The sequence below is a fragment of the Tuber melanosporum genome, assembly GCF_000151645.1.
Source record: "Tuber melanosporum whole genome shotgun sequence assembly, scaffold_7, strain Mel28".
Taxonomy (NCBI): Eukaryota; Fungi; Ascomycota; class Pezizomycetes; order Pezizales; family Tuberaceae; genus Tuber; species Tuber melanosporum.
The window spans coordinates 107,103-126,072 of NW_003299117.1; the positions used below are offsets into that span (position 1 = coordinate 107,103).

Genomic DNA, 18,970 nt, shown 5'->3' on the forward strand with positions numbered 1-18,970 from the left:
TCCATCTTCTCCTTCTCCTACAATCCTGCATTCCTTTAACTTATCACTACTTCCCACCCGATCTGAGAAACCAGAGTCTGTTCTGAAAGGTTGCAAGTGCACAATTGCTTGGTAATCCACGCCAAAGCCCGAAACATGGCCTTAGGAAGACCTACGTCATCCAATCACATTCCATCCGAAGACGTCAAGTGCGTAGACACGGTAATAGTAGGTGAGACCTCCCGCTCCCTTCCACTGCATAACTAATCATTTGCCCACATAATCAAAGAAAGGGTGAGAAAGCGTGACTGAACTGGACTGAATTGACATTCCCTTTTTTAAAAAAGGAAACGGACCTTCGGCTTTATTCTTGAGCTACCTACTTCATGGTAACATCCCTACTTACGATTCCGCTACCCACGGACCGCACCCCGACCCGGTGCTCCACTCAAAGCTCTCGCGATATGGGAACCGACCGCTCTTCGACGTAACCGAGTCCGCGAGGGCGTGCGAGGCGCTAACGGAGCACTTCCATGCCGCCACCCACATGAGCTATTCGAATCAGGCTCTGCCGCTGAACGTTTTGCTGGACACGCTGGTGCAGCCGGGTGCTGACACGGAGATCGGGGGGGCAAAGTCTCGGTTGAAGTGGAGTTTTGACGAACGGAGGAGAATCGGACATGTTGTTTTGGGCTCGGCAAAGGAGGCTGGCGGACAGTGGGCCGAGGATCCAGTTAACACTTCCTGGGACATTGAGACTTTGAGGTTAGTTTTCTTCTTCCCTCTTTCACGGTCCGGTTTTGGCTTGGGATTTGGGGCTGATATCGGGGGTAAGCTATTCGGAGATGTTGTCACTGCCAGGGTACTCCTTTCGGGAACATTATCGGAGGAGGCACGGGAAGGCTATGCCCCATCTTAATAGGCCCACGAGGCGAGAGGTAGCAAATTACTACAGCTCGTACCCTCGCGCGGCGGGGATATCATCGGAGGTCTTCTCGTCGGTATATGCGCACCGGATAAACCGTACACAATTTGGTTTCTCGGTGAGGGTTTACAGGAAACCCACCTCGTCGAGACCGCAATGCGAGTACACAATCCACTGCAAGCATCTCGTCCTCGCAAACGGGATCTTCACAAACGTCATACCGCCCCCACCCATCTTCCTACCATTGCTCAACCCGGAGAACAACTCTCTCGGCCAACAGCAGCGCTTTAAGACCCTTCCACTACTAGTCGTCGGCTCAGGCTTCACAGCAGCAGACGTAATCATCAGCGCGCAACCAAACCAGAAAATAATCCACATCTTCAAATGGAACACCACCCGCCCGTCGCCGTTGAAGGGTTGCCATCCTCTGGCGTATCCGGAATACGCATCCATATACCGCCGAATGAAGCAGTCTGCCGCAGACAGTACCTCCCCAACGTCACCAACGACCCCATCAAACTACGAGGGTTTTCCGAACGCACAGGTCATAGCGGTATCCGGCGATGGGCGGGTCATCAAAATATTAACGGCAGACGGCGATGTCCTGGAGCGCACCATCGGCACACTTAAGTACTGCGTCGGCCGGCGCGGAAGCCTAGAGTACCTCTCCGCGGAGCTGCGGAAAGCCGTGGGCGTGCTAGATGCTGCGTGGGTGTCCGCCGATACCTTGAGGAGACGGGTAGAAGCGGACCTGGAAGTCACGAAAAACGTGTGGGTTGTCGGCAGCCTAACCGGTGATTCGCTGGTTCGCTACGCGCTTGGAGGGTGTGTATACGCTGCTGGGAGGATAATGGCTGATCGGGAGATTCCCGAAGATGAGCTGATTATTCAAGAGGCTGCCGCCGCAGGCAGGCGGGGGTCTGGGTGTTTGGTTTCTTGATGGGCATGATGGCGATGATGTGGGATGGATGGGTTTTGTTGGGAGTTTTCGGAATAGAAATTCGTTGGTGTCCTGGTAGATGATTGGTTGGGCTTTTTTTATCTTATTTGCTCCTCCAGCGCCCTATGTGATACAGTACCGTACCCGAGTACACTGCGGTCACCAGTACCATACGGTAGCTGGATGACTGGGAAAGATGCGGGGGTTGGGAATTGCTGAGTAATTCTGGCGTGCTTGCTAGTTTGTCTTTTTTCAGATCATTGTTTGGTGCGTTTGTTAGACTTTCCCTCCCTTTTTTGCGCTGTCTGGGCACGGGCATAGGTGTATAATATAACTTTTTGCCTTTTTTTTTCACTCTTTTTTTATAAATTATTGTTTTTGCTCCTTGCCATTGGATTTTATGGGTGCTAGTGAAGGTGGTACAGCCGTTGGAAACCGGAGTGGTATTTTTATGAGTGATGTTTTGTGACCGCGAAAGTGGGCCAGGCAGGATGGAGTGCATTGGGGTCATGGTGTTTGTTTGTCCTGGAGGGGGTTAAGCACTATGCAGGTTCGGTGTGGATAGTATTGGAAGGAACCGTGTTCTCAACGGAGATAGTTGATGGCAATTGAATACTGTAACTTTCCCTCTCTGCCCCCCCGAGTTCTTCCAGCAAGCAGGAATACCGGCGCCGCACGTACCTTGTCGCTCAGGAGAAATTCTATACATCGGCTCCATGATGGATTAGCTTATATAGCTACCCTCTCGCTCACTGGCCTTCGTTGGCAAGCACTGCCCATGATCGGTCAGAAACGCTTCAGAGGCCGAATCTACGAGTTTCGGGGCTTTTCAGCGTGCACGATGTTAACACCAAACGGATCGCAAACCGGAGGTTGCTCGGGTCACGAGTTATGCCTCAACGGGGTTCGTGGGGTGGGAAAACGCTGTCCTCGAGCACACCATGATACAATCTTTCTCTACAAAGCAAGTAGTGGTTTATGATACAAAATCCCTTAAACTATCATACTCTCGAGTACTGGAGAACCTGGAAAAGTCAAGCTAATAGATAGGTAGGTATGGTAGTGCTCGCTGTGCTAGCCCCCCTTGCCATATTGGGGTGTAACTTATTGTGGTTTAGGTTTTTGTGACTACTGGTGGTCTAAACTGGTATCGTAGAGAGGATGAGCGGATTTTCCTCCACAGATCATGGGGCCCGAATATAGCAGTAGCCAAGATCACTTAATAGCCAGTGTTCCACCGGCCCAGATGGTGGACTGCTAAGAATGCAGGATGCTGCTGGGCGGTCTCTCGTAGCCCGATAGTCAAGGTTGATGATATCCAGTAGTCGACCAGTCGGACTCACGGCCAAGTCTGCAGACCGGCAGAGTGGGTGAAATCATCTCCTGCCACCAGGGCCCAGGCCACCCCCCAATGGGTAGCTCACAGGACCCAAGCCGAATCCAGCAGATACCCAGGTAAGCCGAAGATATTCTAGCTCACGGCTCCTATACTCTTCATTTTCACTCCTAATTGTGAAGATAGAACAAGTCAGGAAAAAACGACCTTACCTGAACAGAAATACAATGGAAAAGAGTTCACTCCCCAAACCCTCTGCACATGCGGGCCACCAAGCTGGGCCCAGCTTGCATTTTGGAAAGTAACTTTTTCCCAGCCGGGCCCGGCGCGGATGGCGTGGGTGGAGAGGGGGCATGTTGAGTGATGTCTCATGCGCGCAGCTTACCTGTACCCCCTCCGAGAATTGAGCATATGAACGGAATGAAGTCACTAATATGCTTTAGAAAATTCCGAGGTTTGAATCACAAACACTTGTTTAATCATGCCGGGGATAGAGATTTGGTTTTTATCTGATACCTATAATAGTAACCTCTTTGTGCTCATTATGCAACCCAAGGAAGCATAAATTGAGTACGACACACCCGGGTAGTACGTACTCGAGACAAGGGTCCTCGTAGTGGCTGGGAGTTGATGGGGAGAAAGGCTACTCCCCCTATCTATGGTTGGGCTCGTGATCTTTGAGGATTCTGAAAGGATTATAAAAGCGGTCTTGGGAATGGCTGCAGGGTTACTAGCGGGGTTACTAGCAAAGCAGAATTTAACTATGCATATTGAGGATATTTTTCTGGAATTCCATCCCCCTCTTTTTGTCTCCAAGATTTCATCCAGAGCCTCAGAGGCTCTTTTAAAATTGCCTATCTCTTCGCCCCCGTCTCCGCCCTCATCCCAACGTGCTATTCAACCTCTCAATTTCACTCTTCTTAGTGGCCCAGCTGGTACATTTCTCCACTGCCTGGAATCTCCATTGATAAGTGAAGTAGACAGTCGGTGGGAGGCGGGTGGGGTAGATCATCGCCGGAGTTTACCCCACTGTGTGGGGGGTGAGGATGCCCGGCGGGCATGCGAGAGTAGGGCCCCCCAGAAACTGAAAGGAGAAAATAAAATAAAAAGACGGGCTACTTGCAACACAAGCAAGCTCTCAGCTCAGGCTATATTTTTTTCAAGGACAGGAACCTCACCGCTCCTCCAAATCAGATAAAGAGGTCAAGAAAAATTCAGTTACCAAGCTTCCGTTATATGCCCCCAATCTGTGCATCGAACTTTGTGGACTAACACCCGTTGGGGTGGGTGGTAAATCACATTGAGGATCTAAGTGCCTTACCAAGTCCAGATATAGCTCTTGCCATCCAAAACACGTGCCAGGCTGCAACTTGTCAATCGATTATATCCCATCATTAAGATCTTTGTTCCTTTCGAAGAAGAAAAAAAAGAAAGATCTCTACATTATTCTCTTTCGTATTCCCGATAATCCAAGGGGTTTTTTTTAAAAAAATTAGTATTTTAACTTCGTGGAAGGGTATGATCATTTAAAAACGCTAATTCCTCGTGAATGTTTTGTTGAATGGCGGGAACCATAAACTGAGCGAGGATGTAATAATAATAATAATAATAATAATAATAATAATAACCCCCTCCTGTCGCAGACAAAACTATGCAGTCGTTGGTGCAATAACTTAGAGAATAGTAAATTTGTGCACGAAAGACGATCAAGATTCCAAAAGACAACCAGGATATCTAGTGGAAACCCAAGAAAAACTTAATACTTCCTTGTTGTGTTCTTAAAGTCACAATACAGTAATCCCCGACAGCAGAAAAGGGCGAGTCGATAGCCATCCTGGAGATTCTACGAGCACTTTTCCAGAATACACGCAGTCTAACTTTCGTCAAAGTTAGACTGCGTCTCGTACGTCTTGCACCTACATCTCCAGTGATCAGCACATACCCACCCCACCGAGGTGTAGGCGCCGACGGCGATGGGAAGAAAATGCCTTGAGAACACGGCATGTATAAGCTTGTGTAACAATATCTCAGTCGGGGGGGGGGGGTGGCGGAGGTCGTTCATCAGCGCTATTTGCTGTTTCTCTTGCCTGAAGTCACGATTAGACCTGGTGCAATTGGATGCAATTATCCGTCTCGTGCTCCCAGACTTTACTGCTCCGGATCATGTACTATAATCAGCTTACGATGTTTGTTCCAGCGCCAAAAGATCCTAGCCGACCAGAGGATATAAGCAGTGTAACCTAACGAGGTTTGTTTGCTTGTTCACTCGTTTGTGATGCCTATTCGCGGTACTCGCGGTGGAAAAGACCAAACGAGAGGTAGAAGCAACCCGGTATGATATCATACGGTACCTTATTGAGCTCCCTCAAAATTTCGAGTGATCGCGTATGACCTGACAAAGTCCGAATCGACTCCAGTACCGTCAAAGCGGTCCTAGACCATTCGACCCAATGTTTTATCGGGTCGAGTTCGGTCTGGCTCTGCTCGATCTAGCTCGCGCAAAACACTATTGCCGATTCAAGCCCGAATACTGTTGGGACTCCCCGGGCCTAGACAAAAGCATCTCCGTGAGCAAATCCTGCGAAATCGTGCGGGGGGGGGGGGGGGGCCAACGTGGTTCTTGGTAATTGGTGTCCTCGACTGGTTTGATTTTATTGGCGTGTTTTTGGTCCTGTTATCTTTCTGCGGCGAAATGGGGGGGGATTTCCCCATGGGATGGCTTTGAGTGCTTGTAAATTCAAAATTTTTATATTGGGGCGGTGGGGATTTTGTTCCCCCCCCCCCCAGCATATCATACCATAGGTTCAAATAGTAATTTTGGAAACATAGAGGAATATCATACTATGAATAAATCTGTGAAAGGAAAAACAATATTTAAAGGTCCCGTTGTCAAGAACAGGTGCAAAACAGCGGAAATTTGCACAGGAGTCTAAGCAATTACCCATCAATCATTCGCAATACGTGAAGTAAAGAAGAGTATCTTGAAAAGATACTCTTGGGTTTCTGCATATAAAAGTGAGGGGCGTGATTAGCTTTTCTTGAAGACTTAATTCACCTCTCTCCGCTGGCTACAGACCCGCTCGATCTTTTGCACTCCATTCACCCCATCCCATGCCTTTCATTCCATACCGGACATCCCATTTCATCCACCCTATTCTATTCTAGGCATTCGCACAAGGTTATCGGGATCTCCCATCTACCCCCCGCCATACGACAACAATATGCACCCTACCGATAAAGGGTGCTGGTACATGATACAATATAAGTAAAGCCAACAAAAAGATAAGTGTAGATTTTTAGTATCTAGAACAAGAACAGCTACCTTACTAGAATTGCCCTCTACTTTATTTACTATCAATGGCAATACGTTAGAAAGTTAGCACCCTTTGGGAGAGAAATAGCATGGCGAGGCAGCGGCACCTTCAGCTCCTGTAAGGTCACTGTTTAAGAGAAGTGGACGGTAGAAAGGGAGGTGGTAGTGGAGCTGGCGGGTGTCCATGAAAACAAGGGAGATATACTCGTTGGTTTGGTTACGACCATTTATATCCCATATTGAAAAGCCTCCATAACCCCAATAATACACAGGTGTAACTGCGGGCTGTCATGGCATTTGGATCTAGCCCAAGGACAGCAGAAATTAAACATGTGGACCTAGCGTAGCCGCGGAAGACTTTTCAAACGGGAGCGATTTACAGGCGGGGTGCGGGTCATTGGGAATCGACATGTTCCTTCTCACTAAAGGAATGAGCTTCCCGTACGAGTCCTAAGCTATAACTTGGGACTATCGAGGGCATTTTTTCCATGTATTGAACAAAACCAATTTATTGTGGTTATACCATAACAAGTGGATGCGGCCCACTAGGTCCCAGCATTGCAAAACTAGTACTGCAAGTTTCCGCAGGGGAAATGCGCAACGAAGCGACAACCCAGCCCAAACGAACTGGACCGCAAGGATTTATCAGTTCTCGTGACGCGGGGGGAAAATGGGGGCGTGCGTACAGCAACCTGTTTTCTCATTTCTGGCTTGTTTACTCGTACAGTAGGGTACGCTGCTCTCACCATTAATTAATGCCCGGGGATGTTGTGAGAATATTGGATAGAACAATGATATGAGATATAAAGAAGTGATCGATTGCTTGAGAAACTTAAATGCTTAACGCTTTCAAAGGGAAGAGCTTAAGACCCTGACTATCTACTGTTTTGGAGCAAGACAAATAGCTTGAGCGAGCAATAACAATAATAGAGAAAGACACGAGATTCTAGAGTTTTTATTGGAGTGTTGGGTATGATAGCTCGAGCTAACATGTTTCCGCGTTTCCAGCCCCAGTTTTCCGACCCCTTTCACAGCAGGCTGCGCTCCCAGTATTCAGACGATCCACTGTAGATAAGCAACAGGGCTAAATTACAATAAGTTTAGCTGAGTAGGTTAACAAAGTTACAGTACGAAGGGATCCACAAGTTTGATCTCGCTCAAGCCATACAGCATCAGGTAAACGCTTTTTCTTCCAGGTGTTTTGTGTCCCACCGCTGAGGTGAGAAGCCTGACGGAGATAGATAGTGGATCGTCCCAGTAAATACGGACACAGGTATTTGAGCAGGGTGGGGAGTATCCTTTCGTGCCTTGGATGTATCTTACGTGAGAACGCTTGAAATCCATTATCTCCGCCAGCTCTACAATCTCCGGACAGAGAGAGATAATAAAGTTCCTGAGAAGGATTAGCGTTACCTTGACACAGCATAGGATCACCCTACTTGACCCTTTGGATCTCATTAGTCGGGGTTCCAAATTCTGTTAACCCGTAAATTAAACTTACCATGGGCTGACGGGCTGATTTCCGCTGATAATCAGATAGTGTATTTCAAGAATATCTACATTTATAGTATGTTAACAATGCCTAGACACCGGTAGGATGCAATCAACCCTCTCTCCATAGCCGCAGAGGCTCACCGGTGGTCATGAACAGCATGTAATTACATAACAGTCCACGACTAAACCCGGGTACCCATAAACAAAGTGCCCAATCACAACAGACTGCTTACGGGATCGCAAAAAAAGATACTGCTCAACCTCTAATTCCCGGAAAACCTCGACAATAATGAATCGCAGGCCATGGCATTTATGAATATCAAGTGTAATATCATACTAAAATTAAGCTTTTTAGGGATTCCTAAAAAAGAAGATATATAGTGTGAGGAGGTGAGAACGGTGGGTTTGTCATACTCGTTCAAATTGTGAGTAGCTCGCCAATCATGAAAACCAAACACTCGATTGTTCGGCTTGGAAGCAGCAGGATCTCTGAAAATTGTGGATTGGTGATGTGGCCTGGGTTTTGGAATGAATTTCAAAAATGCTGTGGAGAGGGATGAACTCACCCCTCTCTTTGCTCTTGCACCAGACTTCTAGCGAGATCAAAAGCCGGGGCACTTGAGGACAATGCAACCAAACGCATGCAATTAGGAAAGTGACTCTAAAAACGAAATGAAATTCACCACCCAGAAAACCCTAGGAATTTGGGGAACTATTCTGTGGGTATGGTAACTGAAACGCGGTACCAACCTCGGATTGTTGTCGATAAATTCTCTTTGTTCGGTCGTATTTACCTCAGGCTTGCCAGCTTTTTGGGGTATCTGGGTTATCTTCCTCATCAGGAGTACTCATACGGTACAATTGGACACCAATTGTTAATTTTGGAGAGTTTTGTGTATGCTAGTCTCATCTATTTACTCAACTCACATCACTGAGAGCTACGGTAGTACTATTCATCAAAAACCCTTCCTGACTTGTGTATCGTATCCACGGGCCTCATGTATACGAGTACAGCACTTGTAGAGGGGCCTCTTCAATCACGGGACCTGCACTATCCCCGTAGCATCCATCAACATTGCACATTCACCTCCACCAAAGCCCTCACCTCTAGGCTCTAGCATCCCATTCCAGACCTCACACTCAAAACAGACATCCGTGAACCTAAGCTCAACACGGAGAATGTCTTAAAGATCGCCGCGATGTCTCGGAGCATGTGTCGCAACTGTACTGGAGTAGCTGATTTTTCCTTAGTCGAAGTACGAATTCGACATGCCCGGAGATTGAACAAGGGGTGAAGACCGTGCTTCTGAGCACTGTCTCTAGTGTGGGCTATGGTAGGTCTTGGATTACTATGGGGTATTCGAGTGAATAGGGAAGTTTTGGACTACGATCCAATAAATTAGTAACACTTAGGGGAACCGTGCCACAGGACAATAAAATACAATAGTCAGGTTTGGGGACTTACTAAGTTAGCACTTTGCTAACTTCCGAAGCGGGATTGAAGGCCGTTGTTGCCCCATTACTTGAGATTGGGGCTCGCTATTCGATGGACTTGATTCTTAATAAATCCACCCAGGGGCAAATGTCCATGATAGTACTCTAATTGGCGCAGAAAAGCCGTGCTAGGCAGAATTCCAGCCAAGGGGCCACCCTAAAAGCCGCCAATACAGCAGCTACCGCACCCGAGTACCGGTATCCCGTATACCGGTACCGGCACCTTCCACAACCGTTGGCCCGCTCCGTTCCACCACCATCTGTGCATTATCTCACCACACCGAGCCCAAAACACGAGTGATCGACCGAGACACACATAACCCTGCTCACAAGTACCGGTACAACGGCAATCATGCCGTTCTACCCATAAATGCCGACCTTGAAGGGTAGGAGCGGCCACCTGGGGTAAAACATCGTATCCACGAGTAACACCCTATCATACGGTATTAGTTCGCCGGATTGGGTAGCGCCTTAGCAAAGTTTCATCTCCCGGGGGGCGAGCGGATTTAGGAACGCACCGTAGGTTATCTGGAACTTGAAACTGTTAAAACAGTCTTCCCGTTCCTTTTTTGGTCAGTACTAGGCTTTCTAGGAAGATTTTTGTCTCGAAAACGGAAATTAGAGCCCTAAATGGAGACTCACAATTTCGCGAGTCGATGCCGTCGCCGCAGCATGTGCTGGTACGCGTATGCTTGAATCAAGAGATATGCTGAGGGAGCTCAACAGCCGGATATTCAGTCTGGGTTAGTACTAGCATGTTAACTTGCCCAGCATGCACTCATTCCAGACTAATCCATTGGCAAATATCTATTAACTCCTTTTGCTAAAGAATTTTAGCAGTACTGAACATGCGCCCATCATTTCCTCCACAAAATGTTTGACCAGCTTCTAAAACCCTATATCTCCATGACAATTTTGAGATATTTTTATTTTCCCTTAATTAATTTGTATCCGTGGTCAACCATCAGCTCTATCTGACAGAGCGGAAATTATTATTGCAGCAGTGGTTGAAAATCCTCAGGGGTTGAAGTTTGAGCAATACCGTACTTTCTAGGAAAAGGTACTCCGGCTATCACACGAATATCCCTCACCATACAGTATGAGTGATGGTCCAAAACAGCCTATCTATGTACTCTCCGTGCACGTGCCGACTTCCGGCGGCACGGGGGGGGCAGCCAGGCAGCGACCTTAATCCGGGAACGGTGTCTGAGCGAGAGGTGCTTACTAGTACTCAAGTACGGTGCTCCTTGCTCGAGATGTTGGATCGGTGCAGGGTAACTCAATCCCGTTGCACGGTTTGAACCTGGAACCCCAGCCGAGCTACGCACGGTGAGGCCGCAGAAAATGGAAAAAGGTTCAATCGGAGTGTCTGTCATATTCTATCACTCGTGATTTGCTCAATGCTAACTCGATTCTTAGCACCCGACTCGGAGATCGGACGGTGTGTCCTAACTGAGATCGTAAGTCATAATATCGCAATATCTATGTTGCGCACAGACTTGCAGATGCGAGTGGCTGTAACCCTCCTATAAACAATACTGAATGAAGATCTTGCAGAAGGGGTTATATCTACAACTAAAAGAAGGTTCTAAAGGAAGGGCTAGTAAGACCGGCTTCACTCCTCCGTAGCCTCGATTAAGTAAATCGTCCTCCAAAACCGGTAGATTACCATAACGTGTCTGCTCGGAGAGAGAAGGTGTTCTTTTCTGAGTAAGCCCTCATCTAATCGATGGCCAGGGTTTATTGTCTGCTTAGATACAACCGTTCAGGTCCGTTACCCCTTATGACACAAATGACCGTTTCCCTTCCGTTTGATGACCGTCTTTACAACAGGAATGTTAGCAAAAAGGAACAGTTCCGCTGTTTCCAAACAGAACTCCGCGAAGCTATTCCGTTTCCAAGCGGGTTTAGTCAGGATGTCGTGTGTGATATTAGGTGCTTTTATTGATTCACTTGGACCTTTTTCCATTGTGCGCTTGGCTGCTTGCCAGCTCCATCTTGCTGTTTTTCCATGCGTCATGGCTGGCAACTCGGCTGCGATGTTTTCTTGCTGTCATCCTGGTTTGAGCCAGTATACTAGGGCTTGTATGAATATTGGCATTTCATATACGAACGAGCACATATAATCTATTCACAATTGAGTTTGTTTGATAATTTAGGCCTCTCGTTGAAGTATCACTATTTTACGGAGTGTGGAATTGCGATTGCGTGTGGGCGGAGAAATAACAAGTAAAGAAATCGTGAAACTAAAGGCTCCAAAGCTCTTTTCTGGCGCGATATTTTTAAGGATATCATGTGAAGCCAAGTCTGTAGGGTGTGATGATATAAGCAAAGCCTCCCGAGAGCACACTCCCCGGAGCACAATACCGTACAGTATGATACTGCTCTTTCCAGAACCACCAAAACCTCAAAATCGGGAATTACTCCCGAGTGAGGGCCGATGACCGATGACCCATCCCCTGCAGTGAGTGCCCGCCCGGAGGGGCAACGCCTAACCAGGTTATGTCGCCGAGCCAGCGCCTATACGATTGGTCTGAAGGGTTCCGTGCTAATTTCTGATGGGCTTACTGTGGTGACCCCCTAGCGAGTCGGGGGACCGAAGGAAAAAAGGAAGGAAGGAGTACTTGGCTCTTGGGGTATGAACTCCGTAGTGCTGAGCTGTGCTCGGGTGGGAACGTGGGTGATCGGACAACCATGGATTAGGAAGTATCAAAGCTTCTTTGTTTGAGCAATTTTCATGCCGAATTCGTTCTCTTGATTCCTACGAGGGTAGTAATAAGGTCAGGCCTCCGGAATCCCTGACCGTCGCATCAGCCACGCCAATACCCGAGTGTACCTGGGCTGAGAATGGGCCGGTTGAGGGCTTTGTGATATGGAATCGGCGCATAGGGCAGTTGCACGTGAGGTGAGTGGATGCGTCGGCATGATGTTTTCCCATTCTGTTCTGCGCATCGTGGGTTACCGGTATGGTAGTGGGGTGGAATGTGATGAGGGTGGGAGCTGTGGAGCACAAGTACAGGTATCTAGAAAACCTACCGTATCGCATACCAGCCAATAGCCGGCCCTCCTTACTCGGACCCTCCATAGGATACCGTCAACGTTTTTTATACAAGCCAACTCAATATTTCACTCTCAGCCTTTATGTTACACCCCAATATAGTGATTAATGGTAGTTGTGATCATACTTTTAGTTCCAACCCATCCATTCCCCGAAATAATTGACGAAGGAAGCCGGGCGATATGAACGGAACGGTAAGAAACAAAACAGTACAGTATGATACTCTATCTGGTGAGCGTAGGACAGCTTTCTGGTACTGTTTGTGGGTTGGCGGCATTACCGACCGGAGGGAGAGAGCAGCGAGGGCGGCTGGCAGCACGTGGGTTTTTGCCTATACTGTAGTGCAGTATATGAATTAACTTATCATGCATGGTGAGTTAGAAGCTTTCTCTTCCCATTGACGGATGCGGAAGCAGAACGGCCACTGGAGCGAATTCTTTCGGTGGGAGCTTGTGGTGATTTGGGGGTGGGCTGATATGCTGTGGCACTATACCCATACCGTATGTGCTGTCTTGATCTCGGTTTTGGGGGGGCAGCAGCCAGTGTCTTGTGATTTCATGTGAATGTGGTACTGTGCCGATATGTAGGATTGAGGTTCGTTGGAGCACCAACTTGGCTTTTTTTTTCCCCTTGCACTTCCTCGGGGAGTTACTGGAGACACCTGTAGATTCAGAACGGTTATTAGCCCATAACTTCAATTCACTTACGGTATTTTGAAGAGAAAATTTGGAAATAAACCTCCCCCCGTCGGTCAAATGCATAACAAAGCTCTGGCCCCATAATGAAGCAAACCAGGAGCACTACCGGCAGCGGGAGGGTGGATCCTGCAACTTCATAGGTTGGAGATCGCGGAAGAGAGAAAAAGTGCCAGAACAAAGTGAGCCGTTAGAGGAAACTGAGCCTCTCTCTCAAGGGGCCTTAGATTGAACTTCGACATACTGGTCGTCATCTCAATAAATACAGCACAATTCGCGCTTACTCCCCCGGTGTCAATCACAGAAGAGGCAACTTCTCCAGCGGACCTCAAGATTTTTGAGTATCCTTTCCGGCCTTTAACTTGCCTAATCCGTCGCTCAGTGTATCGGTGTTCCTTAATTCCCACAGCTACCGTATTCACTACGGAAGCCGACAGCCCCGAGTCCTGCAGGCGTAGGGGGGATAACCCTTGTCCGAGCGCAGTAAAACCATGATATGATAGACTTTACAGTAGCTTCCCATACCACGTTAACCCCCCCCGCACAAAGTTGAGCTAGGCAGCGCTCGTGCAGCAGCGCTACGACAGCGCAACTAGGCGTGCGAAGCCCGAGTTCGGAGAGCAGTTAGTCATGTGAGCTTGATCCCCGGGAATTCCAGCTGTAGGAGGTTGGTTGGCACTGCACTCGTGAGACGACTGCCACACCTTCTCCCATCGCGGGACTGAACCTTTACCCCGGGTTGTTGGCGTGCGTTCCGGAGATTCCGGTTATTGTGCCTTCCCCTCTTGCCCTCGAGTACCGGTAGGTTGGTGCGATAGCTAACTGGTATGAAAATGGAACGGATTATTACCCCGCGTAGGTATGACCGTTTCACCGCCATCCCACCCAGTCGGGCGATGGCACATGCACTGTTTTTAGTGCAGTGCGGATACAGTGCTGGCATTTGGAGCATCTGATGGGTTGATTAGGCTGATTGAAGGAAGGGTGGTACTGTACCTGTATATCACTTGTAGGCGACATAAACAATGTATGCATTGACACATGACTGGTACGGCAAGTGGTGCTAATTACTGGTAGGGAGGTTCTAAGTTCTCGGCATATCGACGACGTGTAGCTCAATTTTTCAACCACGATTTTCAAGTTGCCAACCAAGGTATACCTTTTGGATCTCAATAATTGCCAGACACCCTTTTCGCGAAGAAAGTACACCGTGTGCAGTGCTCGCCATTGTATCGAGAGCTCCAAACCCCTCGCCCTTAGATGAACTAGCGCTGCAGTTCCCCTACGGTACTTGCACTCGTACGACCTTGGCGACAAAAGAAGCTGACACCCGGTAGGTTCCCCATATAAAATACCCATTTTCAACAGGCGGCCACCCGCTGCCATAACCCCAGAGAAACCTAGTGATTTTCTGTTTAGAAGAACCACATAATGATTAGCCATGTTGCGGGAACGAGCCCAAGAATTCCAAGCACTAGAGCCGTGGGTGACTAGCCCAAAAGCAGTGCCAAGGCAGGCAACTTTGTATGGGATTTCCACATGGCAACCACGCCGGCTAGCTTCATTAATTTACTCGTACCACTACCGGCAATGCCAAAATTCCCGGCGATTCTCTTCCAGCTGGTTACTGTTTAGAGGAGAAACTTGGTTGTGCACCTTTGCGCTGGTTGGATAAACTCGTGGATTTTGTATTGGAAACTCTGGGAGGGGTTGGTTTCTTTTGTGGCCGCCAAGTTCGGGGTCTGAAGTCCTTCTGTAGGGTGGAGCGAGAAGGATGCCGGTATCGTAAAAGCCCTTTCAATTTAGATTGTGCGAGTAAATACGGTACCCTGGAGTAGTACTTGTGCTCTATAGTATCCGATCGTCAATGCATAAGGGGGTAGCAGATCCTTCACGTACTCGTACAAGTACTGGTACTCGTATTAGGGTGCTGGGATGAGCACTGCGCCGTAATTGTAGGATAAAATGAATTCGCTTTAGGCCTGTGATCAACAGCGCTAGCGAACTTGTATCAACACCTGCTGTTACTCAAGAGCTGTATGCGAGAAATATGCTTGCGGCGGTTGACATCTGTAGGCAATTGTCCTTGAACTCAACTGACCTCCGGTAGCAGCACCCTTTCGATGAATGAAGATGCAAGTACTGTACCGGTACAGTATGGTATCGCGTTGGCTGTGAGGTATGATACAAGGGTAAGCTTTTGCGAGACGCTGTGAGGTTGTTATCATACGGTCGGCTATGGTGGGTTGTCCACAGAAGCAGGTGGAGCGGGCCCGTGCTTCTTTTCCACTGAAATTGAGTGCGAATATTTGGACTTGAGTACTAGTACCGTACCGGTACTGTACTGTACAAGCAGAGCAAGGCGTATCCCCTGCCTACAGTCTTGCTGTCAGAAGGGAGTCCTCGAGAAATTTGGCTGTTGGGGTTTCCCACTCGCAAGAGTGAATGAAACATTGAGCTTACTTCATCAGCCATCCATACTCGAACACATACGGTAGACTGCATTATCGGTGCTGAAGGAAGCTCCTTGGTATGTTTGTACAGTACAGTACTACGGTAGTGAGGTGCTGGTTAGATCAAAACTATACTGCTCGTGGAAAATGTGGACGTTATTGGGTCTGTGCAACACTCGGTGATGAAAGGAGGCAGAGCGGGACGGGAAAAAGAAAAAGGGACATGGCATTTAACTTGGAAATTTATGTTTCAAAAGGGGTTTCCCATCCCCAATTAACAATACCCTATGTCGGGAACATTTGGAAAACCATCAGAATATTGGCCACGATAGAGTTTCTTATTTTACCCCACTGCGCGTGAATTTGCTGCTTGGGTTTGATTCCAAGTGGAGGTCGGCAGAGTCATTAACAGTCGCCTTCCTTAACGATGATCATAAAAGCTGGAACCCGGGACTGGCAATGGATGGCGAAAGGGGTTTCTTCCACAACAAGCTTTTCGGGAGCACTTCCGGATTCAGCTCAGCCGTACTTCGGCGCACGACCTAGATTAATCTATCGTCTCCGAGACATAGGCCCCCAGACAGTAGATCCTGAACCATGATGCTACTTAGCGCCTCGGCGGATCGAGAGGCATGTCTCGCAGGGCAAGTAGGAGGGAGGGCAGAGATTTTCTTATGTACCCGCGAGTACAATACCCTTCCAGCTCTCTTTCCAAGATCCAAGAACTTGAACGCACAGAAATTTCGCAGACAAATTCTATCCAGTGCGAGTCCATTGTGTTGGTTATTGCTTCTGAGTGACCTTGCAACTTTGTCCTCTTCCCATATCTAGATTGACCGCATCTTGATCTTGGAGCCTCTACGAACTTCAAGTTGAAGATGGCAAACGTGGATTCTGGGGGAGCGGTCGAAACGAATTCGATGGAGTCATCCTCAGAGCATAGTGGATCGCTGCCTTCCTCTCGACACGAAAGGCAGAAAGTTATTGGGCCATTGGAATGGGAAGGACCCAATGATCCAGCAAATCCGTGGAACTGGCCTGCGTCGAAGCGGTGGTACGGAACTATTGTGCCCGGGTCTTTGTGTTTTCTTGTGTAAGTGGCTCCGTGATGTATGACCTCCGTTGAAGACATGCTAAATCTACCACCATAGAACATTTGCGTCTTCGGTTTATGTTCCGGGAGTCCGTGAAGTAGCAGCAAAATTCGATGTCTCTGTCACAGTAGCATTGTTGGGGATTTCGATGTATGTTGTCGGACTTGGATTAGGGTAAGTTTATCCGGGTAGATAGATGTAGTATGCAGTGCCTCTGATACTAAGTTTTCATAGACCAATGTTTAGCGCTCCGTTATCGGAGGTCTTTGGCAGGAAAATGGTGTATTTTGTCAACCTGCCAATTTTTCTGCTTTTCACCATGGGCGCTGGTCTGGCACAGAACATCCAGACGTTGGTAATTTGCAGGATGTTTTCCGGTATATTCGGAGGGCCTGCGGTTGCTGTCTCGGCTGGCTCTTTTGTTGACGTCTGGGATCTCAAATCGTCCGGGTTGGCCGTCTCGGTACAAGCAATTGCTAGTTTTATGGGCCCCGCTCTAGGTACTGTCGGCAACTTGTATCTACGGAAGCTCGTGCAAAATTTCTAACATTACTACAGGTCCCATTATCGGTGGATACTTAGCAGAATACGAAGGTTGGAGGTGGACCCTTTGGATCATAATAATCCTTGGAGGCGCATTGATGGTTCCATTGTACTTTATGGAAGAGTCCTACAAACCCGTCATCCTTAAACGCCGAGCGCTTGCCCGTGGGGAGGAACTCCCGCCTAAACCGGACCCAAAGACAGCATTGAAACTTATCTTCACAATCACACTTGCCAGGCCGATAATGATGTTGTTGGAGGAACCGATTGTTCAGGCTGTTGCACTTTACTCGTCATTTGCCTTTGCAGTCCTTTTTGGATTCTTTGAGGCATATCCTGTTGCGTTCCAGAAGGAATACGGATTTGCTCTCGGTGAGACGGGGTTGTGCTTTTTGGGGGTTGCTGGTGGCCTCATCATTGGGTGCATAATCTATTTGATCCAGGACAGGCTCGTCTACGTCCCTGCTCTGAAAAAGTATGGTGGATCACCTCCAGCGGAGATTAGGTTAGTCTCAGCAATGATTGGAAGCTTTCTGATGCCCATTGGCTTGTTCTGGTTCGCGTGGACAGCGAGAAAAGATGTACACTGGATTTTTCCTGTGCTTGCTGGTGTCCCGTTCGGGAGTGGCCTTGTGCTCATCTTCGTAAGTTCCCATCCCCGGATCTCGGCTCATCGTGGCGGGAGAGTGGCTAATGGAGGTGCAGCTCACGGCTATCATGTACATTTTGGAGGTTTACCCACCATTAGTCGCGGCTTCTGCCATTGCAGCTTTGGGTTTATTGCGTTATCTTATGGCAATGGCGTTCCCCCTCTTTACCGTTCAAAGTATGTGGCGTTCATCTACCCTGCCTAGTTCTTTTGCTAACCACCCGATAGTGTATGATAGCCTCGGGATTGCGTGGGGAACATCGCTCTTTGGCTTCATTGCACTGGCTATGGCACCTATCCCGTGGGCTTTCCAGCGCTGGGGTCCTCAGATTAGGGCTATGTCGAGATATAACGCCATTGTGGAGTAAAGTTTCCGAACGACGCCTCTGGAACGGTGGATACTGTCTATAATTTTTGATTTTTGCATAACGGACTTTGGATACTTCTCTTTCTCGCTATACACGGTTTTCCATTATTTTTTTTATTACGGTATTTTATTTTTCGATCTTGGGGCTATTTGTCATTGGGAGTTTCTGGTATGATGTTACGTGTTTTCTTGGGATCAAAAGTGGTATTATTTACCTGGAGGGGGGGAGCGTCTGGTTGTGAATTCGGCCGTCAAGTCAACATACTAAAAGAGGTTCGATTTGAAGTAGAATGCACTAATAATTGTGATAATACCAGAGTTTAAGTAGAGAAATCCCAGTCGATATACCGACTTTAGATCATTTGCTACCCCTACTCTTATCAACCGGTCTTGAATCTGTCTGGTTACTGTCAATGAACATTGGACAGAACGAATCTTTGGAGGAACCAGGGGCACTCATTGCGATCTTGGCTTTGGGTCCGTGCCATCCTGGGGCATGACCTAATCTTAATCCTGTGATCGTCCGAATCATAACCTGTGATTTGGGGAGGCTAGAAAAGTCTCTGCACGCCTTAACTCCTATTACTGGTACGAGGGGTGTCGGAAAAGCCGACTACACACTCCACTACA

General features: G+C 48.1%; 3 protein-coding genes; all 3 read left to right on the forward strand.

Annotated features, from left to right (window-relative positions):
* The first annotated feature begins 42 nt into the window (after window positions 1-42).
* On the forward strand, window positions 43-2,472 carry GSTUM_00010334001 (uncharacterized protein). XM_002841220.2 has 3 exons: window positions 43-211; window positions 327-744; window positions 815-2,472. Exons 1-3 carry the CDS (start codon window positions 136-138, stop codon window positions 1,842-1,844), a joined length of 1,524 nt encoding a protein of 507 aa, XP_002841266.1. The 5' UTR covers window positions 43-135; the 3' UTR covers window positions 1,845-2,472.
* Window positions 2,473-2,494: 22 nt separating this feature from the next.
* Window positions 2,495-3,267, forward strand: GSTUM_00010335001 (uncharacterized protein). XM_052355825.1 has 1 exon: window positions 2,495-3,267. Exon 1 carries the CDS (start codon window positions 2,623-2,625, stop codon window positions 2,824-2,826), a length of 204 nt encoding a protein of 67 aa, XP_052211790.1. The 5' UTR covers window positions 2,495-2,622; the 3' UTR covers window positions 2,827-3,267.
* Window positions 3,268-16,565: 13,298 nt separating this feature from the next.
* On the forward strand, window positions 16,566-18,341 carry GSTUM_00010336001 (uncharacterized protein; the record flags this gene model as incomplete). Its single annotated transcript, XM_002841222.1, has 6 exons — window positions 16,566-16,780; window positions 16,839-16,955; window positions 17,016-17,281; window positions 17,340-17,968; window positions 18,030-18,150; window positions 18,202-18,341. The coding sequence occupies 6 exons, from the start codon at window positions 16,566-16,568 to the stop codon at window positions 18,339-18,341; spliced, it is 1,488 nt and encodes a 495-aa protein (XP_002841268.1).
* Window positions 18,342-18,970: the final 629 nt, after the last annotated feature.

Excerpts from the sequence above, each read along its gene's own strand:
- GSTUM_00010334001 (XM_002841220.2), top strand. The coding sequence starts at position 136 with ATGGCCTTAGGAAGACCTACGTCATCCAATCACATTCCATCCGAAGAC. Across the intron at positions 212-326 it reads CGTAGACACGGTAATAGTAG|GAAACGGACCTTCGGCTTTA; the intron begins GTGAGACCTCCC and ends TTTTTAAAAAAG. Across the intron at positions 745-814 it reads TGGGACATTGAGACTTTGAG|CTATTCGGAGATGTTGTCAC; the intron begins GTTAGTTTTCTT and ends ATCGGGGGTAAG.
- GSTUM_00010335001 (XM_052355825.1), top strand. The coding sequence starts at position 2,623 with ATGATCGGTCAGAAACGCTTCAGAGGCCGAATCTACGAGTTTCGGGGC.